General features: G+C 40.5%; 2 protein-coding genes across 8 annotated transcripts in view; one reads left to right on the top strand and one right to left on the bottom strand.

Moving 5' to 3' along the window:
* The window catches only part of LOC117573571 (uncharacterized), a 58,893-nt gene extending 47,523 nt beyond the window's left edge, over window positions 1-11,370 (top strand). For all 3 annotated transcript variants that reach the window (XM_034256860.2, XM_034256858.2, XM_034256859.2), the window contains exons 3-12: window positions 4,961-5,113; window positions 5,772-5,972; window positions 6,038-6,188; window positions 6,378-6,446; window positions 7,507-8,227; window positions 8,295-8,535; window positions 8,600-9,045; window positions 9,155-9,449; window positions 9,510-9,679; window positions 9,739-11,370. In XM_034256860.2, coding sequence (XP_034112751.1) covers window positions 4,961-5,113; window positions 5,772-5,972; window positions 6,038-6,188; window positions 6,378-6,446; window positions 7,507-8,227; window positions 8,295-8,535; window positions 8,600-9,045; window positions 9,155-9,449; window positions 9,510-9,679; window positions 9,739-11,061 — 3,770 coding nt within the window. In that variant the 3' untranslated portion in view covers window positions 11,062-11,370. The remainder of the gene's footprint in view (window positions 1-4,960; window positions 5,114-5,771; window positions 5,973-6,037; window positions 6,189-6,377; window positions 6,447-7,506; window positions 8,228-8,294; window positions 8,536-8,599; window positions 9,046-9,154; window positions 9,450-9,509; window positions 9,680-9,738) is intronic.
* Window positions 11,371-14,238: 2,868 nt separating this feature from the next.
* On the bottom strand, window positions 14,239-24,535 carry LOC117574721 (uncharacterized). 5 transcript variants are annotated; one of them, XM_034258644.2, is made up of 7 exons: window positions 24,433-24,535; window positions 17,797-18,291; window positions 17,526-17,740; window positions 16,734-17,382; window positions 16,051-16,673; window positions 15,203-15,349; window positions 14,239-15,143 (listed from the first exon to the last, which is right to left on the bottom strand). In XM_034258644.2, the coding sequence occupies exons 2-7, from the start codon at window positions 18,141-18,143 to the stop codon at window positions 15,025-15,027; spliced, it is 2,100 nt and encodes a 699-aa protein (XP_034114535.1). In that variant the 5' UTR covers window positions 18,144-18,291; window positions 24,433-24,535; the 3' UTR covers window positions 14,239-15,024. The 5 variants fall into 5 exon arrangements, with proteins under 5 accessions (XP_034114535.1, XP_034114538.1, XP_034114537.1 ...); XM_034258647.2 differs by having other exon boundaries at window positions 16,734-17,322; XM_034258646.2 differs by having other exon boundaries at window positions 24,439-24,523.
* Between the last annotated feature and the right edge of the window lie 6 nt (window positions 24,536-24,541).

Here is a 24,541-nt window from a genome sequence, read left to right as displayed (position 1 = left end):
ATTCCCTTTGAGGCAGACTCCTGCTCTTCATTGTTCTTTAACTTTCTATAAACTTTTACGACATACTTGTGTAATGGTTATGCCTTTGGGCCATGCATATTTAGATAACACTTCTTCTGCTTGGCCAGCATCCAAGCTGAGAATTCTATGGCAAATGCAAATTGGCAAAGCAAATTTATTCCAATTGCGCCAAAAAGTTAAGCAAATATGTCAATTGAATGAATGTGAGAGCAGAGTGTATGCGAGGGTGTGTGTGTGTGTGTGTGTGTGTGTGTGGGTGTGTGTGTGTGTTGCAAACAAACAAAAGCTCAGGACTTTTGCCAAGCAACTAAACAAACGGAGCTTGTAGTTTAAAAGGCAATTTATCTTTGACTTTTGCAAAGTAAATTCCCGCCATTGTTTAAAGTGTGGTTCAATCGCCAATTGCAAAAAGATACCCCCCCTTCCCACCCCTCCTGCCGATCCCTTTACAGCCACAACTCAGTGGGGAATGTTCTGCATATGTGGGCGTGCCCGTGGGCGCAAGGGAATATGTGTGTGTTTGTGAGAGTTTGTGGTAAGCGCTTTTAACTAGTTCGCAGCGCTGCCAGCAAAATTTCGAGCATTTTCAACCACTCAATTACACAGCAACCACATAGCCACATACATATATAGAGAGAGCGAGAATTATATACATATATATAAATGAATGGGATATATGAGTGTGTATATAGTAATCAATTGAGTTGCCTGGCAAAAGGCACAAGGCACGAGGCAAACAATGTGCCATTATACACCGAAAGCGTAAGAATGTCGGCATGCATGGAGAGGTGCGAGGTGGGAGACGGGAGGAAGTTACCGACTAGCTCAAGGGACTTTCTCATAAATTGTTCGCGGTATTTGGGAATTGCATTTGGAAAACGCACGTAGAACTATTTGAGCTGCTAACCCAAATAAGCTGCGGCAGCCAAGCGAAAGATGCCCCGCAACAATAAAACTCCGTAAACAGCCGCAAAATGACTGCAATTGCTGCTCTCGCTCTCTCCCTCTTTCTCCCTCCTTTCTCTGCATTTCTAGTTCTCTCTTTCGCTCTCTCGCTTGGCAGCACAACTGTAAAATGTGGACGCACCAATGAACTGTGGCAAGGCAATCAATAGATGCGGCTACAACTTGAGATACAAGATACTTTCATGCTTGCAACCGTAGAACTTCCCACATGCTGCTGGTTGCTGCTTGGCTCTTGGTGTGGAATGCAATGGAATGTGCACACGCATCTTCGGCTTGACTTCTCCCTTCTCTCTGTCCTCTCTCTCTCTAACCACAGCATTGCGGTGGGTGTTGCACAGACAGTGAGAGAGAGAGAGGAGACAGGCAGGCAGTAGCTTACATTTATGCGCGAAATTGTCGTATACATTTGCACATTCATAAATTCTCGTTGAGCGCCCCCAAAGCGACAGACGCAGCGTCCAAAGAATGCTCCAGCAAAAGCGTCCAAGGAGAGAAGCTGCCAAGCGTAGGCAAAGTGGGGGACAAAACAGCAGCTCAGCTGCAAGTGCTGCATAGTTGTATAGTAACAGTAGCTGGTTGTTGTTGTTGCTGTTGTTGCTATAGGCACAACTCATGCATGCTCCGCACCATTTGAAAATTTCATTTTAATTTTATTTTTATTTTTGCATTCTTCTTGTAATTTTTTGTTGTTGCTTTTGCTATTGCTGTGTGCCAACAAACATTTTATTACTGCATTTTATAACAAGGCCGGGGCAACCTTAGAACAGCACGTCATTAGGCGATAAATTATCTCTCATGCGCGCTGCATTTTGCATAAAATGTTGCCCGCAAAAGTGTGCCAACAGCTGTGGCCCTGGCACAGCTCTTTCTCCATATCTCCTTCTCCTCTTCCTTGCGATGTGCACAAGAGGCTCAGGCGAGCTGGACCTGAATGAGTAACTGAATCTGGTGCGCTCGGCTGCGGCAGTTGGTTGGCTGCATTTAAAAAGGATGCCAGGCAATTTGAATTTGTGAAATTCCATTAAAGGTGGCATGGTGGAAGGCAACTGGCAACTGGCAACTTGCGGCAGCAAATGTTGCCTCATTGAAAGCCCATTGCCATTGGGGTCTGGCTTGGCTTATCTATGCACAAGATGTTGCCGTTTGATAAGCGCATCGCCGCTGCGCAGCAAGTTGGCAATTTATGTGCCGACGTTGCCGCTGTTGCAGCAATTGCAGTTGCAGTTGCATTCATCATCGACTGCCACAGCAGCAGCAGCAACAGCAAAGGCAGCGGCAGCAACAGTTGCTGCATGTGGAATGCGCTGGCTGCCCGTGCGACGTGCGTTCAACTATGCAAATTTGTGTGCAAGTTTCCCCCCAACCCCAAGCAATAGACCACAGCATTGACTTGCAACTTGCTACAACTTAGTAACTGCCTATACAGTGTCGAAGTGTGTGTGTGTGTGTGAGTGTGTGCTTGTTGTCAAACAGCATTCAAGCACGATTCTGGGAAACATTCTTCCCCAGTGAGTAGTTGCAAAGAGTTTTGCATTGCTTTGGCTTTGCTCTCAGTCTCTCCCAGTCTCAGTCTCTGCCTTTGACTTTGCCTCTGATGCGGAGCAGAGATTATAGAATAAATGAGCTGAAATTATATTGGAAGAGATTGCACATAACGGTAGGGCCATCGACTGCTGACTGCTGACGTTGTTGAATAGAAAGTTGCGCCAGCGGAATGTCTAAGCAGTTCAATCATCTCTCGAGATCTTTGTCGAACTTGTTGAAGCCAAAGAATTATAGCTGCCGATAGCAGGCATCAATGCATTAATTTATTATCAAAGTGGTATAATAATTGCCTTAAAGCAAAACCTCATTTCACACTTTTTGTCGCAATTAAAATTCAATATTCACAAGGCCATTTTCAACTGTGGTTGCTGCTAATGGATCTCAGCAGTGCTGTTGACACTGCCCTCTCAGCTAAATGATAAATGGCCCACCGAAAGGTGTGTCCGCAAATGGCTGCAACAGAAGCAGAAACCGAAATAGCAAATTGCCAACTGCAAAAGTGTAAAAAAAAAACAGCAAAACAAATCGCTGAACTTTGACTGGCAAACTGGACTCGCAGCAACGGTATTGAAAGGGGAGGAGGGTGAGATTTGTTTCTAAAGCGCAATTAAACGCCCTGCCATTGAAACAATTATGCCATAACAATTACGTTTTTGGTTGCACATGCGAACCGTGCCACACACACACAGACACACAGTAAATGTGGCGCATTTAGCGCTGATGTTGCTACTGATGTTGCTGCTGCTGACATGACATTTGCGTTATTTTGCGAGTCGCAAGTCAAAGGCATTTTCATGCGTCAAATTGCGGCATGTGTGCATGTGCGTGTAATTACAGCAATAAAAATTGCAACACATTGCGTACAAACATGCAACACGATTCTGCCGTCTCGTCATTTCGTTACATTACATTCTTCCTTTCTGGCTTTCTGATCAACTTGAGCCAAAGCCAACGCCAAAGCTAAAGCCAAAGCCACAACCGCACAGCCAAAGCCAAAGCTGAAACCTTTTATTTCCAGCGCACAGTTGCGTTTCAGCAATTATCTTATTTATTTCAGTTCATTTATCAAAAACTGAACAAATTCACAGTTTCCTTAGAACTCAACCGAGTAGTAAACGAGGCAGAGAGTGAGAGCGAGGAGACTCAGCAGACTCATTGTCGTTGGGACTCAGTTGCAATTGGCTAACGAGCTAACAGACCTTGCCACAAGTGAGTGCACCCGGCACTTGGCACTCTGTTGGACTGACGACTGCCGAGTGCCGACTTGGGTGGCCATAGCTGGAGCGTAACGTTAGTTGATTGCATTTTTAGCATAAATTTCAACGCATTTGACTAATGTTTGGCTATTTGTTATTTGGTGAACAGCGAAACGCTTTGCTTGCTGCCCATTTTTCACTTCTCAACTACTCAAGCTGCCACTAGAAATTTCCAAGAATGCCTGAGAACATAGCAGCAGACAGCCGGACAGACAGACAGCCAAGCACTTATTGCAACTAATAGATATTTCGATGATACAAAGTTGTATGCAAATTGTGCACAAAAGCAAAAGAAAGAGAATACTTGGAATACGTTGTTGTTATCATTCAATATTAAGTATACGCAATGGCCGCCGCCGCCGTTCGCACTTGACTTGAATTAATGCGCCGCCCCCCAAATGAATTGCAAAAAAGGTAACAGCAACGAGCAACGGGCAAGAATCAGTGGCAACGTCAGCAATAGCCAAGTAATTAATTAACACTCCAGGGGCATTATCTGGACGATAGCCGCAGCACGTACCACATAATCGCAGCCAGGGCAACAGACAGCAACAGTGCCGTTGACATAATCAAAACCTTAGCCCAGCACGGCGTTTTCTTGCTTGGCATTTTCGCTTCCACTTGTAAACGTGCGAAAAAGAAAAACCCTTAAAACAAAGCAAATGGAAAAGCTTCAAATTTACAACAGTTAATCGATTTCGTGCGAGTATAAACAAACGGTTTGTTTGTTATTTTATTGTTGCTGTTTGTATTTGCTGACAGCAAAGCGTACTAGATTATGAATCAGATCTTTATGTGCAATTGAACTTCCATAACTTCGGGAGAAATAGAGCGAAAAGTCTATACAATTTTACGTCCACAGTTCAAATATCTTTGCAATACAAACAAAACAAAAAAAAAGAAAAGAAAAGAGAAGAAAAAAAGTTTCCTCGCGCTTCACCAAATCCAATTTTTCTGCGAAAATCACAAAATTGTGAAGAACACTTGCTGTCAAGTAGAGAGTGCAATTTTTCTACAAAATGCTCGAGAATGAAACTTGAAGCTGATTGTTCGCTATGGAATTGAATAAAGTTTGATTGACAAGTGTTTTGAGCTACACATATTTAAACTGTCTTAAATCGAATATAGTTTATAGCTTATTTACAACAATTTGATTTCTATCTTTCTTGCAGTTGCTGCCGCCACACAACCGAAAAACTCAACACTACAGAAGCCATATCTACAGATTTTGAAGCACAACTATACAAGACTGACCATCACCAATCCACACTCAATCAGTTTTCTCAACTGCACTCCCGTGATTACCAACTATGATTACTATCAAGGTGAGTCCACACACAAATTGAATCTACAATTGACTCGTTTTATTTGAATTGTTATACCCGCTACTAAGAGGGCAATAGGGTGTTATAACTTTGTGTGTCCAGTAAATGTAAAAGGAAGTATATTTTGAAAGTTATAGTATATTGATATACCAAATATAGCCTTCAGTATGCTTTAATATTAAATTTGTTCAATACATTAAAGTCTTATTATAACTTTAAGCCTCAAGTATATATAAAAATAGCATATTTTGAAAGTATTAGTATATTGATATACCAAATATAGCCTTCATTATATTTCAGTATTTTTAGTATATTCAATTCTTATTATAACTTTGTGCCTCCAGTATATGTACAAAATTGTATATTTTGAAAGTAATAGATATACCAAATATGGCCTTAATTTTAGTATTTTTTCATAGTATTCAATTTGTATTATGATTTTGACCTCCAGTATATATAAAAAATTGTATATTTCGAAAGTAAAAGTATATTTTGTATCAAATTTATTAAGCAGTAATTTTTATAGTATTTTTCCAGTATATTAAATTCGTATATTTTAAGAATAATACCGCTTTTATTTAAAATGGTTAGCACACTCGACTGTAGTTTTCTGACTTGTTTGTAAAATGATTCAATCAATCGAATTTTTCTTTTGCAGAAGGAGCTTCCGTCTACTGCAGCTGGTATCGGAACGATGAGGCCATCGAGCACTTGTCAATACGCAAAAATGAGTTCTTCATTTTTGCGAATGGCACGTTACGTTTGCCGCCCACCGAGCGAGCAAGCGGCGTTTATCATTGCCAAATTGAGGCCGATTACACGAAAGTCATATCCGAAAGCATCACCGTCGAGTATCCTGGTGAGTTCTATTTCTGGTTGCTTGTCCTCTGACTTTACACTATTAACACACTCTTTTGCTTGCAGTACTCAAACGTTTAATTGGTGGTCCACAGCAGAGCAGCAACATCAGCGCCATTGAGCATCTGCCCCTTGTGTTAAACTGTCCATTTTTCAGTGTGCCAGCTGCTCGCTTCAGCTGGTACTTTGGCAACGAATCCCTGGCGAATGACAGCAGGCGAGTAAAGATCAGTGTTGTTACCATCGAGTTGCGTGCTGCGGTTGCAATTTGCCCCCCGAAAAAGAAAACCAATACCAAATTCAAAACGAATGCCGCCTGTCAACTTGGTGGATTCAATAACGCTTGGCACTGAGCAACGTATTTAATCTTTTGTTTAACATGTTCTCTCTCTTTGCACCTTTGCAGCGCCATCATCTTATCCAATGGCACTCTTGTGCTGCGACAATTGCGTCCGGAACAGGCTGGCAAATACAAGTAAGTCGCACAGGCACACAACTACAAAGTAAACTTTTCCCATTTTTATCAAATTAAATATAAGTTTAATTCCATTTAAAGGAAAAGTTTTGCTTCATCGAAAAGCTTCAGACTTCTTCTGCCGTTGCCTTTGTTGGCAAAGAGCATCTATTGTTATTTAGTACACTTTTCATTTAGGCTTCGTTTTTGCAAATAATAGTTACATTATTTAAATTAAATGGAAACCTAGAACTATTTACTGGCATTTAAATGACTTTAAAATATATATTTTTACTAGTTTTTATTTTATTTACATTTATTTTATATGAAAAGTTTTCTAATGTCCACACTTAAAAAACACTTCCTGATGTTGCATTAGCTTTTTCTCTGACGAAACTGCATATGTTTGTCTGAAGTTTACTCATCTGCTAAAAGCATATTGCATAACATTTAATTTCTAAATATTTGAGTTTTCTAAAAATGAGAAATGTGTGAATTGCATTTTATGTTTATTCAATTTAAAGCTGGCTCAAGTTCAACTCTTGCTTTAAGAAAATACAGTATAACTTTTACAGCTATCTAAAAATCAGTTGAATAGAATTTTGCATTTAAATTTGTAATGTATTCCCAACACCTCAATTTTGCCTCAATTTCCATAAAGAAATAGCTGTATCGTGTATCTAAAATTTACATCTAGTATTTTGCTTAATTTTCCAATTAGATTTTCAATTGTTTACTCTTGGTTAGCCCCCCCTGGTCAGTTATCTCAGTCTCACATCTAGTTTAATTATTGAGGAACTTAAGACTTCAAATAGCCACGACTTGTGAATAGTTTTCCCCCTCTCTGCTAGGTAATTTATAATGGCCCGCAGGTAGGTACATAGAGTGATGTAGCATATCAACACCTTGGCCAGCAATGCATCAACCCTTCTTCTCTCTCACTCGCCGTGTGTTTGCATTAATTAACACCACGCATTGAGCGGCCGAGTGCCTGGCATAATTGTTATGCCAATTAATGTGTGCGAAATGTTTATGAAATACAAGCTATTCCAATGTTATTCCCCGTATTTCCGTTTTGCAGATGCGTTGCCCAGAACCGATATGCCAGTCGAAATCATCGACAGTTCGTGTGGTTGGTGCGCGTCGAACCAAATGCTGATGGCAGTCTAATGGTAGCTGGCAGCGAGACGCGACTGCTGCCTGCCTTTCAGAATGCCACACTCTATGTGCCCACGGGTGGCACATTGATGCTCCAGTGTCGCGCCGTTGCCGATTATGTGCCCATCGACTGGTGGCTCCAGCATCCAAATAACACACTCACCCAGTTGCGCAACAACAGCGTCGCACTCGAGGTGAGCGATGTGAGGATGGAACGCCACGAGGGCTTTTACATCTGCACGACGCCGACGGACAGACAAACGTTTCGGGTGATTGTGACGAGTCCGCCGCGTATAGTCAGCACATTGCCGGTGGAGGTGGGCTACATTAGCCTGTCGACAACGTTGACCTGCAGTGCTGTGGGCAATCCGACGCCCACGCTCAGCTGGTATCACAATGGAGCGCTGCTCAATAGTTCCTACACACGCTACATTAGCGGCAATGAGCTGCACATCCACTCGTTCGATCCCGAGGAGGAGGGCATTTATCAGTGCTTTGCGCGTAATGTGGCCGGCGAGGATTCGGTTACCGGAGAGGTGCGTTTCAAGCGACAGCCGGAGAATCCGAATCCCTTGCAGAACATACGCTGTTATCCGCACAGTTTTCACACCATTAACGTGACTTTTGACAGTCGAACCATGGAGGTAGTACATTTATCACACATACGCACCGTGTGCGCGACTTTCATTCATTTTCCTTCTACTCTTGCAGGCCATGTTCGTGGTGCACATTGTTCGCAGTAATCCGCATCAATGGAGCTCATTTGCGCCCATGAAACTCAATCACACCTCGTTCGTGGTGATCTCCACCGGGCTGCCTGTCTATCGTCCCTTTGCGCTGATCACACGCTTTCTCACGCCCACCTCGGAGGTGCGCTCGGGCACCATTGTGCCCCAACAGATGATACTCAGTTCGCTGCGTAGTCCAGCTGTTGTCTGCTGCACCCAAGGCTGTAAGTTGCAGAGATTTATGCTTTTAGTTCGCCTTTTGCTAATCTGTCATCTTCATTCTCTTAGTGTTGCTGCGTCTGGTGCATTTGGGCAACGACACTTTTGTGAAGTGGTCACAGGCCGAGTTGGATAACAAAAAGTACTTCATACTACAGTTCTCTGTCAATCACACGCATCCACATCCCGCCCAGCTGCTGGACGGACCGCTGCATGGCACTGTGACACCAGTGGAGGAGAAAGCGGACGAGGTGCGAAGGCATCTAACCATTATACGTCCACTCAATCAGTCGGCGGCTGCCACAGTTATGCGCAATGCTGAATACGAAGTGCTGGACAACGAGGTCGACGATGTCACTCTGGAGATGGAGGAGGACATCTTCAGTTTGGTGGTGGATGCCAGTGTAACGGGTGTGCTGTTGCAGCATTTTAGTCGCATCAAAATGCGTGTTCTCATCATTACCAGCGAGAATGAGTTCCTCGCGCAGGACTTTCGCTACGTACAGTGGAAGATTGTGAGTAGACTGTACTGTAGTGGCAATTGTCAGCACACACACACAATGGATGGATTACCACAGTTATGGGCATAAACTAAAGTCCTGCTATCAATTCTCTTCCATACAGATTGAAAATGGCACCTCGGATCAGTCGAATATGTCTTTTCGCTTGATTACTGTCGAGTCGCGTATGTTGGCTTTTCAATTTCTTGATAGTCTGAATGATACTTGTGTCTATGAGTGTCATTTGCACATACAGTTGCCGCTGAAGAAACAGGAGCCCAAGTGCAAGGAGCGCACCATTGTCAACTCGATGCTGTTGGTCAGCGGCTTGAGCGCCAATGAGAGCTACAATTTTCACTTTTACAACTGCAAGCCGCAGATTTTTTACGGCGAAATGGATGTCAAAACGCTGCCAGATCGTAAGCTGAACTTTCAGTACTTTTCATTACTATAACTAATATATTTTCTTGACTGTTTAGCTCCTGGCACCATCAGCAACTCGCGTGTGGTCAAGGACAATGGACTGAAGCTGCTTTGGGAGCCGCCTGTGCATCCCAATGGTCGTGTGCATCACTACAGCATCGAGTGGACGTTGGGCAATGTTACACACGAAGCTGTGGTCTATGAATGTCGCACTTGCTCCTATAAAGTAAATCAAACATTTTACTTTAAGTGAACTCTGTATTAAACCAACTTTTGCCTTTGCAGTTTCCCAATGTTTCGGAGTCGGATAAAATGCACGTCACGGTGCGCGTTGTAGGCGAAACGGGAGTTGGCGCACCGCTCTACTTTGATCTGATGAATCATCGCGTTACGACGGAAGATCGACACAACTCGAATCATGAAGTCTACAGCGGCATTGCCATTGGCTCGCTGTTGTCCACTGTCTGTGTGTTTGGCTTTGCGCTCTTCATCATCTTTCAGCGGCGTCGGTTTAAGGCACGCGCTCAAGGTCCCATCCATCTGACCACGCCCACAGACATCACCTTTGGTAATCTAAGCAGCGCCTCTGGCATGCCAGGCGACAGCGCTGGTGGGTTGAGTGGCAGCACCTTGCAGCAGGATTGCCACGAGATGCAAACGCTGATACCACGTTCGCGTTATCACATCGAATTGCTGCCCGAGCACACGCTCGAGTATCAAACGAGTTCGGCGGCTGCTGCGACGTTACCCAATGGCCACAGCAATGGACCGATTGTGCGACGCGGCGAACAGGAGCTGGAGCTCAGCATTGCGGGCGTGCATAATCTGTCGCAGTTGCCGCTGTGTGCGAATTCGCCGGAGCGCAAAGAGGAGGCGAAAGCCTTCTATATACCCTATCGTCATACGCCGCCCAATGCTGTCGCTTTGCAGGCGGGCAACAGCTGCGCCAGCAATGGCAGCGGCAGCAACTCCAATCACGCCAATCACAAGCAACACAACAGTTCCTCAATGAACGGCGGCGGCGATGGCAGCCTGGAGTTGGCCATGCCACCAAATTCGCTGCCTTTGGTCTCCACAATGCCCGGACTGGGTGGCAATGTGTCGGCAGCGCGTCGCAGTGGCAGCCTGAGCAGCAGCAGCGCCAGCAGCAGCAGTGGTGGCAATGGCGGTGGCAGCAGCAGCAAAAAGCAATTTCATACAAATTTCACACGACACTCGAACTCCAACGATGGCATTTGTTTGCTGGCCGAGGAGGAATCGGCGGCCACTTTGACGCCAACGTCGGAGCATGAGTATGCGTGTGTTAGCATAACGAATGGTTTCAAGTTGCCCGCCGAACTCACTAGGAATAACCATTACAACAGCAACAATAACAACAGCGGCAGCAGCAGCAACAGTCAGCAAAAGCCAATTGCTGTGCAGCTCAAGGATCGTCAGCAGCAGCAGCATCATCAGCAGCAGAAGCAGCATCCAAATGCATCCATAGTTCCTGCCAACGGGCCACAGTCCGTTAACAATGTTAAGGCGACGAGAGCAATGGCCAAACAAAGTTGGCCAGCAGCGCCATCGGCGTTGCAGCGTCGTGCTCAAGTCGATCCCAATGGCTGAGTGGCGGCGGTTGCTGCAGCCATTGTTGTCGTCGCCTCGCCAAGCAAAAGTATTCTCTGAGAAGCTACTATTACACACTATACACTATACACACACACACACACACATACACGTACACGTACACACACATTCGCAGCTTGAAACATTCCAAAACACAATTGATTGATTGATTGATAGATTTGATAGTTTGATTGATTGTGGTTTTAGAATGCATTTTATAAATGCATTGCACTTCAATCGAATGAAGTACGAACTACGAGAATAGGCAGCATATTTATACACATACATATATATTACATATACATATATATATATATATCTATATATTATATGATTAAACTTAAGTTTTAAGCATTTGACATTTTTTATACGACATTCGCTTTAGTTTTACTTTATATACATTTATATATATTTTTTTGTTTGTTTTTCTTTCGTTTAATGGAGGCTAATTACCATTTATGATTTGTATGTTTAACAACTTTCCACACATTAATCAAACTGCCGCAAATAGTCTATACTTATAGCCAAAAACAAAAAACAACAGAAAACTACAAAAAAAAAGAAAACACAAATGCAATAGCCCAGCTCACATACACCAATATACACCATACACTCTCTCACACACATACAATAGTCACAAGTGTTCATATCCATATACAAACATACAATATACATACACATATATTTATATACATATTTAAGCAAACATATTTAATTTCCGTTTATATTAATTGCTGCATTTTGTTTGTTTTATATTTTTTTATACCGATATATCAAATGTACCTGATTATATTCATTTTGCATTTCGTTGAAGCGCTTATTTTCAAGCTCCAACACCACACACAACCATACAACACACACACATACTCACACACTTACATATACGCACTTGGCATTCCCTTTTGTTTTTGTAAACAGATTGTTTTTGTTTTCATGCCTAGAATGTACCGCAGCCGTATTTTACGAGTCTATCCCTATTACCGACTGTACCTTGTTTGTACAAACTACCACAACAACAAAAACAACAACAACTACTGTAGCTACACCCACACCCTAACACACACACATACATACATAAATTTTATACATTCTCAGCAAACAAAACCGTAGTCAACCGCAGATTATTATTTTTCGAAAGCATTGAAAATTGGGCTCAGCTATGAAATGAGTTTAGAGAATTGTTATAAAAGATACACACACACACACTCATCCAATACACACACAGTCACATTCACACGTTCACACACAATTATTCACATTCCATTTTCCATAGAATATAACATAGAATGGATGTATATGAAGTTTAGATACAATTTTGAATTGATGCAAGTAGAATGGAACGAAATGAAAAATGTTTGAAATTTGAATCCGTTTAAGAACTTTAAATGTATACGTATTTAGACCTAAGTGCAATAACAAATATATAAGCCTATACCTTGAAAACCAACCAAAACAAAGCTAAGAACAACAACAGAAACAAAATATTACAAACAATAGTACCTTTCCACATAAGCAACAAAGAGAAATATAATACACAAAGACGTAAAATACACACACACACACACACACATAAATTAATATATAATATATATATTCCACTGGCTGAAAAGTTTGTGTGTGCTCTTTTTAAAATGATATTATAACAGATCATACTCGAAAATAATTCTTGCAAATTCTTACCAAATTCATGTTCGCTCTGAACTTGAAGAAATTAAATTCAATTTTTTAAAAACATCTAAAATAATTCTAATAGAACTCTTTGAAATCAAGGAAATCAGGGCACACACAGATCGTAATCCAGCTAACATTTTTATCTACCAATCTGATTTGTGTTCATATTAAAATAAGTCACAATTTTTCCATTTCAACTGCATTTCAAAAACCAACTGATAGAATATAGTTTTAGGTCATACAAAACTTTCATGGTGTTCCAGATTAAAAATATATATAAAAAATTAACAACAAAAAAGCGAATAGAAGAACGAAAAACTCAAACTTAATGTATACAATGTATAGAGAAGCAAAAAAAAAAAACCAAACAAAAAACTTTTGATGGTCGCATAAACTTTGCATTTAATTCAAGCAACAAAATGAAAAAAATATTCCGCAAATGAACTCGAAATTCCTAAAATGAAAGATGAAGAAAAACAAAAGAAAAACCAATTTAAGCGTTACAAATTTAAGGCAAACAAAAAGAAAAACGAAACGAAGAAAAAATTATACGTATAATTAAAAATTTATTTAAAAAAGAAATTAGACATAAGAAATAATAAATGTTTGAAAATGAGAAGACGAAGATGATGATAATGATGAATATGAAGAAATGAACTGCGATTGTGATCGCTGTGTAAGTGGATGTGATAAATGTTTAAATTATTTAAGCGCGAAAACAATAAAAAATAAAATTAATTATTTGATGGCATGGATAATGCTTAATGCGACTTTTGCATAGGTTTTTGGCAAAAAACAAAAAGAAACGAAACGATACGAAAAAGAGAGAAGAGAGAAGAAAACCAATCAATAACTAAGAGTCCACTAAAATTGTAAGCAAATTATGTTCTTAACTATGTATCTTTTTTGGGTGAAGCTAAACATTTGATCCTAAACGTAAACATTTGTTTTAACTTATGTAATTTTAGTTTTGTGTTTTAAGTCCTCATTCTGTATACCTCATTAGTAGAGTGGCAACTATGTATGTAACTAAATATTAAACAAAAGAAAAATATAAACCTATATATTTAGTTGATTTCCCCCATTTAAGAATTGCTTGGAAGCTGAACGGATTGAAACAAGAAAACAATTGAGACAACAAAAAAAAGGCGAATGTATTTTTTATGTAATTTATATATGCAAGTGGAAAAAAATCCGAAATATTATTATTATGTATTATTATTGTATGTAGTAACTAAGATGGCATATATATATATATATACATTAATAGATACTCACACACACACACATAGATGCATATACATACACATACTAAATGTATTTGTAGGTTCGTGTTAAAGTTTTCGGTGCAAATAATTTGGCATAAAAAACCAGCAATTAGCGCGGCTACAGAGTCTAATAAAATGTAATCTATTGAATGAAAAATGTTGGGTGAAAAGCAACCTTAACTATTGGGAAAAGCGATAAAGAATGGATAGAGGAAAACAGAAACATATTAAAACTAAGTTATGATGACAAAAATCTGCATTTTGTTTTTATTTATAAAATATGGTCAAACGTCAAACGTGGATTCATTTTTCTCACAAAATTAATGGTTATACTATATATATATAATTGTATGTATTTACATTGATTTTGCTTATTTGTTTATTTTGTATTATGTGTAATCATTAATCTTTAGTAACTTTCAGTACTTTACAGGTTGGTATAAAATATCAAATGGGCAATTGTATAATAACTTGTAATATCTTGTAAATTTCCCAGCTAGTTTTTTTTGTTTTGTTTTTTGCATTCGTTGGTAACATTTAACAGCGGTGTTCAAGTGTAAGTATTATCTATATCTATATATACTGTGTATAACTTGTACATCACAATTAACTGAACAAATCATCACAATTGAAAATCGCAAGAAAAAAATCATTATTATTAATATGTTTTTGTATATCGTATCAATATCTAAGTGTAATTTGTAGTTTACGTGCTAAAATGGCATGCTTAAACGCATCTTCTTGAGTGTATGAGTGTGTAGCTTAAAATGAACAAACTTGAATATACATATATCAATTGTAATTTGTTATGAACTCTTTCTTTAAACATCTCTCTTTATGCTATGCACCATAACAACAAAAGATACACAAAAAAAGTGATGAACAAATTTGAAAATAGAAATATATATCAATATTTAGGTACGCATAACTATGGGTGCAACTTGAAGTTGCAAGCTTATTCACATATCGATTCCGTATTTAATGAGGTCCAGTAATTGACGTGGCACACACACACACAGCGCGCTCAGCACACCTTCTTGATCATTTTCACCAACTCCTTGTATAGTATGCAATCTCGACTGCGCGGCTTGCAGATCTCCCGATGATCCAACCGAATGCCGCACACCTCACCGAAACCCGGATCTGCAAAAGAGTTGTGAAATTAGCTTAAGAAATTCATAGAAATTCATTTGATTACTTACCTGCCGAATCCACGCCCACAATGCGCAGATAAAGCACTGACATCAAAGTCAGCGCCGTTTCCACAAAACTAAACACTTCGATCTTCAGGTGACCCAAGTGATACAGCGCCGCAAAACGACGATGCAAATCAAGCAAATACTTGTTGTCTATAAGAGAATAATGTATTTAATATTTCTGTAACAAAACAAGTCGGAAAGCTACAGTCGAGTGTGCTCGACTGTGAAATACCCGCTAACCATTGGGAATAAAAGCTAAACAATGCGGTATTATTTTAAAATATACAAAATTAATATACTATAACAATACTACAAATATTATTTTAAAATATACCAAATTTATATACCACAACAATACTACAAATAACCAAAGGATATTTTTGGTATATTGATATAGTACTATATGCAAAACATACCATAAGAGGGCAAAATATACCAGATTGTCAGCTAATACAACTAAAGCCCTCAAATATAACAAGTGATGTCGAAAAAAATTATACCTCTATCTCTAATAATCTCTGAGATCAATGTATATGTTCATACGGACTGACAGACGGACATGGCTACATCAAGTATATATACTTTTTAGGATAGGAGATGCTTCCCTCTCCTTCTCCTAGAGGCATAACGTTATAATATGCTTGTATCCTTCTTGATGATATCTCTATCTCTAATAATCTCTGTGATCTACATATGTAGATGTTCAAACGGACTGACAGACAGATGCACATGGCTACATAAAGTATATATACTTTATAGCATAGGAGATGCCTTTTGGAGGCATAACATTATAATATGCTTATATCCTTCTTTCCTACGGGTAGCGGGTATAGATAGTAATTTAGTCTTACTCTTTTCTATCTCCAGCAGCTCCACGGAGCGCGACAGCAGCGGCGCCTTGATGGAAGCCAAGTGGGAACCGCGATGCGGCACCGAGTAGAAGAAACAGCCGCGTGCCGAACGCCAAAGTGGACGCATCGCTGGCCTCCCGCACTCCCAGGCATCGACAATCAGCTGTTTGATGAACAGTCCGCCTTTCGAGTGGCCCACATAGATGATGGGATGACCGTGGCCAACACGTTGTTGTATCAACAACTCGGCCATTTCACGTGAGCGTTGAATGAGACTCGAGCGTGGCTCTTTGCTCTTCCACAGCGGACGCCAGAGATACTGATCCGTTGTGTAGTTGACGGCAATCACACGCACTCCAGGGCAATCGAGTGGTAACCAATCGCCAGGCCAACACTTGGAGTAGTTGGGATCATTTGGCGATGGTTTCTTTTGCTTACGTGGCGTCGAAGCAGCTGATGTCTCTGTATTCGATCCTTCATTGCCTTCAGTCTGCAGCATGGACTCGAGCTCAGCTTGCAGCTGTCGATTGCTGTCGTGCATGCGCAGACGGAATGTGGGAAAACTGTATTCGATGCCCTCACAGATCTGTATGTCCTCTGGCTCGCCGCAAACATAAGCAAAGCTGTCGAGAGATTAATAAAGGAGTGAATAAGATTTTAAATTCTTGCAGTTCTCTACTTACTCTTCGGCATTGTCATCGGAAGCCTCGGAAGTTTCGGAAGCACTAAAGTTGTATTGCTGCGCGTCCAAAGAGGGTTGAAGTTGCGCTTCCTGCCAGGCTGCGCCCGCCTCCGCCAAGTCCTTCTCCACAGTGCGCTTGCAGGACGTGAACTTGGCGCGTTTCTCACGCGGCGCCGGATGAATTGCAGCACTGCGTGAATGACGCGGACGCTTGGGTGGACGCACTGGCGGACGAGGTGGACGATCAAATTCGACGGGATGTCGTTCATTCTGCCAGAGTCCCTGTTTCCAGGTGTTGACCAACGAACCGTGCAGTCCATGTATAAGGATAATGTCCGCTCGGATCGGTGTGCCCGCTGGCGGTTCGGCAAGGATGTTGAGAGTGACGCAACTGGAGTTGGAGTTGGCTGATGAGGTGCTGCCGATGCTGCTGTAGATGGGCGGACCCTGCAACGGTGTGCTTGGCGTTGTGGGCATTGTGAGCGTTATGGGTGTGGTCGGTGTGCTTGGTTGGTCGGGCAGACTTTCCAAGCCATCTTGGGATTTGCGCAATTTCAGCAAATTGAGCAAAGGCCCCAGACGATTGGAAACTGTCAATGGAAAGATTTGAATTTGCATTTGAGCGGCATATGAGCATTTTATATAGAAAGCTGTGTGCGAGGTGAATTACAATAATGATGATGATGATGATGATGAGGAACGACGATGAGAGGATAAGGACGGAAATGATGCATCCACCAAAATGGTAGCAACTGTTGCACTTCTCACTCTTTATCATCACTTCAAAACTTACCCTGCACCGAGGATAGATTCAACGATATGGTATTTGCGGCGAAAGCAACTAAATTGGTCAAGGCCTGGCGACTGGAGGCCAAATTCTGAAGCACACGCAACACACGCACATCCCGGATGCCCTTGATGCCTCGTGCCACACCGTTGGCCAGTGGCAGCACTAAACGTACAAGAATGCCGAATACAACACGCATGCTGCCGCTGTTGTTGCTGCCCCTAAAACGAATGTGAGTTGTAATCAATCATTGGCTATTATCTAGAGTTTAGCTTACGGTTCTATCAAGGCGTTGGCGCTGGATGAGCGCACCAGCTCGCTGATGGCCTGCTCCTCTTCCTGGCGATCCAATTCCAGTTCGTCTTCATTCTGATTCATCAGCATTGTTTCTGTCGTTGCTGTTGTTGGTGGCTGATCAATGGCTTTGTTTGCCATTTGATTAACCCCTTCGGCAATGCTCATCATTGCAATGTCGCAGACGTAATGTTCATCGATTGATTGCAGCAATAGGCCCTCTTTGCCTTTGCCTTTCCCGTTGGCTTCTTTGTGCTTAAGCCCTGTCTTGTTACTGTCACTGTCGCTATTGTCACTCGGCTGGTTGCAATTATCGGCTCGTGTAAGCATTGCGTTTTGCCTTCCGCTTGTTCCACTTCTCTCTCTCTGTTTGCTTTAAGATAACACAAAAAGGTTTCTGCTGAGACTGAGACTGAAGCTGGCTGGCTGCCAATTAGCACAGATTCAACATGTTGCTGGCCACGAAATGTTGTGCTAACTGCAAGACAATGAAAAAATCTGAATTTATTCTCTTAGTTCTCGCGCTCTTGAACACCACAAACAGCTCTCAATTATTTTGCCAATGTCAATGCCGCGACTATATTTATGGTTAATGCAGTGTCGTCTTTTGTTTTGATATAAATTTGTTTATCGCTTGGATGAAAGTGCCATTGGGGCAACCTAAATAAATGAATGCCGTATGTAATCACGCATACGTCGTGTGCGCCAACCAGTTGATTGTTTACACTTATAAACAGAAATAATATCTCGTTACTTTTCGATGTTACTGACGATTATGAACAGAGAGCTCAAACTGAGTCAAAGCAATTGTTCTAGTTGACATGTATTGCCTGTCTACTATCGATTTCAATTGGAATGCTGCTGTTGCTGCTTTTATCCCATCAAATTACGTATACACACATATTACGCATACGTACGTCAATCATGTATATTTATGATTTCTTTTTGCTAAAATCCTCTTAGATAACCAAATGAGCGACGTCAGAACAATAGTTACGTTGGCGAGTAAACCGCAAAAAAAAAAAAAACAAGAAAAACAAAAACATGGTTCAAGTTGAGGGTCGTTTCATGTTGCGACACGAAAAGGCCACACACAGCTTGTTGCATGCCACACACAATGGCAGCTTTGGTTTTGTGCAGCAACTGCTAGTGGCTATTTATAGTCAGCGAACGAAATGAGCCACAACAATAAGCGCATGTTGCACCACCAAGCTACCAAGCCACCTTTTGCCAGATTCCATTCGCATGCCAAAGGCGTTTTATAAAAGCAGATGAAATGTCAGATTCCAGTATCCATAGCTGATTGCCTCGAGTGATAAAGCTGAGAGACCTGAGAGAGCTCGACTTACGAATGAAAAGTAAGACTATGCCTGGCACGAGGCTCAGTTGCGGTTACAGCAAACAACAACAACAACACGCATTGATGCGATTGTGGCTCAGTGGTTGGAGCTGAGGTTGAGTGGTCGAGTGGCTGGAGTGGTTGAGTGGTTGAGTGGCTCTATCGACAAACAACGACAGAACACACAGAACAACAGACAACACACTTATGCAGAGTACTCGTACTTATTTGCACGATTCAATTGCCGTCGCAACACTCATTCAATTGTGCCAACTACACACACTCACACACACACATAAACACACGTCGAGTGCCTTGTTGCAGTGCGTCAACAACGTCAATTGCAGTCAGCTGTCAGCTGTGAACTGTGGGCGTTGCACACTTGTTATTCTTTTGCTTGTCTTTGTGCACCCATTGAAAGAGTTTGATAACACATTAATGGTTTCATCGGCTCTTATCGCGCTATCGTGTCGCGCTTTTAAAATCTTTCGCCTCTGTCTAATTGAAAGAACCGCCTTTGGGCATTTGTTTATTTAATTGAGCACTGCGAGATTAAAAGAGCACACACAAATCTCCCATTATCAGCTGCAGATTACTATTACTCTTCTTTCATTAATTAACTGCTGGCAGCTGCAAAACTTTTTTAGATTATCATCCACTCGTTTTACATTTATTTGTTTATCAATAAATAAAACGCAGTGTATATCGAACTGTATTGAAATTGAAACTTGAGTGATAGTGCTACATAAATATACAATTCTATATAAATAAGCAATCAGTTTGATTCACCCAACAACATATTTTGTGTAGTGGAATCATTATACCCGGTACGCATAGGGTAGAAGAGTATTATAACTTTGTGGCGGAAGGAAATGTATGTTGTAATGGGCAGAAGGAGGCAACTCCGACCCTATAAAGTATATATATTCTTGATCAATCATGTAATAATTGCACTATATGGTATAATTTTGAAGTAATACTATTTTAATATACCAAATATCGGATATAGTATATTTTTGGTAATTTTTAGGTATATTATTTTGAAATATTTTGAATTCTATGGTATTTTTAATGTACCAAATTTTGGATATCGTATATATTTAGTGTTTTTGTGGTATATTAATTTGGTATATTTTAAAATACCGCACTTTCTTGCTTTCATTAAAAATGGGTAGCGGGTATCTCAAAGTCAAGCACATTCTAACACTTTTTTCCATATTTAACTCTACCTAATGTCGGTATCTGATAAGCTACTTTCAGTCTCTAATCCACTTGACGACAATAAAATTCCCCTTAGATGCCATTAACTTACTGGATATGGTGCACGATTCAATGAATTCTTATTGATAAGCAGCACAAAAGAAAACACTTGTCGCTTACATTAAAAAGAAAACACACACACACTCGCATTCTCACTCATTTACACTATTCACGCCTAATCTAACTTTGAGGGCTGTGAACTTTTTTGAACTGTGAACAAATTCTAGCGAATGCATTTCCTGGTTGATAGCAACCAATTTTTTACTGATAAAATATGTATTTGTGAGGTGTGTACAAAGTCTTGCATAAATATCCAAAGGCACAGTCCATTAGAATTTCCAATTGAGTTGTGCAACAAGCTGAACGAAAGGGTTGCTACAAATAGCAAATAAAAAAAAGAAAAACAAAAGAAAAAAGAGAAATCTCGCAATGTATTGTTTCGATCAGCATCCGCTGAAGCGTCAATGACTGACTTTTTGTCTCTCTCTCTCTCTCTCTCTCTCTGTCTACCTTGATGAGGTCAACGACCTTTGAATATGAATTATAGCAAACAATTAAAACAAAAAAGATATGAGATATAGTACGCTTGTGAAGCAATAGCGGGAGTGAGATGCTGTCCACTGACAAGCCCATTCATTTAGTGTTGGCAACGGGGCGTATACGTGCATTGGCACTTAGCATTTACGTTACTCATGCGCCATGTGGACTTTGGACTGCAGCCGATCTTCGACTGTGACTTTATCGTTGCATTCGCTTGTTGCTGTTACTACTGCTGTCTTCATTTTTTTATCACACAAAATACTGCGTAATAAGGCCACTGGGCAACTGCACTCGCAGACACTAAAGTAAATATTATAAAAGCGAAGCACTGCCTCCGACTATATACAGATATATACTTGTATATAGTATATTTTTCGTTTTGTTTTGTTAACTGATTGTATGCACGGTAATGTATAGATTATTTTGCATAATTGTTGGCTAACAAGCTGCTAAACATGCGCACATTTGTTAGCTAGAAATCGACACAGACACGAAAAGGCAACCGCAACATAGTAATTGAATTGTCGCATGTGGCAGCCACGTGAGCATCAAATTATATACATATATATTATATATATATATGTATGATACATTGCATGCTACGGTGGCCAACAAGTGCGAGTTCACCTGCCCGACTTGGACGAACGCCCACAACAAAATTGGCGTGAATTGTGCAATAAACTGGAACAACCAATCGCATCAAAATCTAAGCGCCATGACAAATTTGATGTAACTGAGGCAAACAACAACAAGCACAATACAACAGCTGTACATAAGAGCCGCAAAATTTATTCATACGCTTGAATTGGTTCTAATTACGACAGCATTAAATTGCATGTACTATACACAACATTTATATATGTAGATTTGCACGCAATTTTGTAAAATTTATTCTATTGAATTGAATTGCAATTTATGCATCCGATGAAAAAATGTTCAATAACAAATTGACATTCAATTGATGCTTTCTCTGCAGATAAGACTACGTTTATAGCAACTAAATATCGAGACAAAAATCAATATCTGCCACTTGACAGCTTCGTTTCCATTAAATCAGCTGATGAAAGAGGTCAAACTCAAGGCATTCCCGACGTATTCACAACGATATGGGCCAAGTAAGGGCAACTCGACTCGAATGCATTTAAAACAGTACGAAAAATGGGAAATAAAGACAACACTTTCTGTAGTCAAACTCATTTGGCAATTGTATATAAATATTGTATATATTTTAATTCTCGAATGTACAAAGTATGTATAATAATGCAAATATTGTCGTCGTTGTTGTTGGGTAAGCGACTAAAATAGCTGAGATGCACGACAGGGGCATGACATGCCAACTTAATACCCTATAACTTACTTTATATGGATATATATATGGTATATATATCCATGTGTTAATACCCTATAACTTACTTTATATGGATATATGTATATACAACCAAGAGTTGCCAAATTAATACCCTATAACTTACTTTATATGGATATATGTACATATGTGTATATAATATGTGGCCCTGGAAATGATGTTGTGAATATCTATTATAAATAGCATGAAGCAGCGATCCGACATGCGATCAAAGTGACCATGGAAAGCATTTTGGGTGTTGATTGTTTAATTTGCGCTGAGATAAAGAATCAAAAGAAAACTGACAATGTCGACACTTTAATTGGCATATAAATTCACTATAGAGTATACATTCGTCTACTTTGTATCACCGTTTTCACTCAACTGTAAATCTCTCACCTGATTTTTGGGGAGATGGGAATATACTCAGTCATTATATCGAGTCGCAAGGCAAAATGGCATCTTTAGAAATCATTTCATTTTTGTCAATTTATTTGATATAAGCAGTTGCCTAGCAACAATTCCCCAAACGAGTTGGACCAGCCACCAATGAGATTACGTTAAAAAACGACGTGTTTATGTATATAAACATTCACATATCTACCTACATATATATCTATAGGCTGATTTCTACATGTCTGCATATAGTATATGCGCAACATCCGATCTTACGCATTATTTATGTTATTTATCTTTTTCTTTGTTGCTGCTGCCATGGGGAACAGAACCAGAACTTTGCCGGGCCATGGCCAGCTAAAACAACAAACGAAGCCTGAAGCAGACGGAATTTATAATGAAGTCGTTGGATTTAGTCAGCTGATGTTTGAATTAGTTTAATGCTACGATAAAGTTAAATGGACTTTGCATTAATTTGCGTTGATTAATTCCCTCGACTCGGCAATTTTCTTGTACTCACTAAGGCTTCCTCCCTCCTCCTCTCCTTTTGCCACCCCCAAGTGGCCTACCCGAATGTAAAGAGAGTTAGAGAGCGGCAGCAGGAAAAAAAAAGGAATCCCGGTATGTGTTGTAAAATGCCATAATAAGACAGGCAGCAAGTGGTTGATGACGCTTGCGGCTTTTGCCACTCGGGAATGCTTCTGTCCGGGATACACACGGAGCGCTTGAGCTAAGGGTGGAGTTTTGACGATAGTTGGTTGCTGCCGAGTGCCGCAGCTTATGGCTTAACCTTCAGTTCAGAGCGCGTGATGAGCGTTAACAAAGAACCGAGCAAAATGACAATGGCATAAGAGGCAAAAAGAAATGAAATAATCATCGGCCTGGGACTGGCATTATGTTTTGGTATGTTTGTTGTTGTTGTTGTTGTTTGTCAGAAACGTGTTTTGTATGCACGATATTTGTTTGCCTCCCCCGCCCCCACATTCATCTAAACAGCTGGACGGCAACTTCACTATGCATCCACACAATGCAGGCCACATTTTTAGAAGCAGCAGCCAATTTAAAAAGTATGATTACTTGCCCACAATTCCTCGTCTATTTACACAAATTGTGTCGTTGCCTTCGTATTTTTACTTACGAGTAAGAACATACACACACACACACACACACACACACATATAGCACACACTCTCTCACTCGCTCACACACACATTGTACACATTGTACATACGCATAATGGCTTTGTTTTTGCCGCACTTTTAAGCTTTTCAATGTATTCTGAAGTCTTGGCATTCAACTACACGGAACTTTAAGTGTATCTTTAAGTTATTTGTTGATTTCTTAATTTCGCAATTAGACTTTTAAACACCTGTTTGATTATCATATACACATTTTATCAGCTTTTTCGACTAGACAGTTGTCATAATAACAAATGGTATTAGCTTTTGTTTGTGTTGTTGTTGTTTCTAGTCCGATGGCAACAAGCAACGAGTTGAGCATGCTCTACACTGCTGTGGTTTCTGCGGTGGTTTGTTTTCTTTCACTTGTTGTCTGGTAGGGGAGGTGGGGAGAAGGTGAAACGAAATCGAGAGTTCCCATATAAGATTTTAATAAGATTTATTTGCCTGCAAACTTACAAACAACATCGCATAGTTTATATGTACACACATGTATTATGTATAGTGGCTACAACAATAGCGCACAAACACACACGCACACACATACATATTTACACTTACACTCACGCTAGACTCAAACTTGACGAACAACAAAAAAAGAGCTTTTCTCGCAGCGTACACAACCGACAAACAGCGCGTCCGCAGCGCTTGAACGCTCAACAGCAACTAC

The sequence above is a fragment of the Drosophila albomicans genome, chromosome 2R (assembly GCF_009650485.2).
Source record: "Drosophila albomicans strain 15112-1751.03 chromosome 2R, ASM965048v2, whole genome shotgun sequence".
Lineage (NCBI taxonomy): Eukaryota > Metazoa > Arthropoda > Insecta > Diptera > Drosophilidae > Drosophila > Drosophila albomicans.
This window is presented reverse-complemented; position numbering and strand designations above follow the sequence as displayed.

What these genes read in the sequence shown, in the direction of transcription:
- LOC117574721 (XM_034258644.2), bottom strand. Translation starts at nt 18,143, where the DNA reads ATGCTTACACGAGCCGATAATTGCAACCAGCCGAGTGACAATAGCGAC. An exon ending in GCCAACGCCTTGATAGAACC is followed by an intron (nt 17,741 to 17,796) that starts GTAAGCTAAACT and finishes CATTCGTTTTAG; the next exon opens with GGGCAGCAACAACAGCGGCA. An exon ending in GCTGCTGGAGATAGAAAAGA is followed by an intron (nt 15,350 to 16,050) that starts GTAAGACTAAAT and finishes ATTCTCTTATAG; the next exon opens with ACAACAAGTATTTGCTTGAT.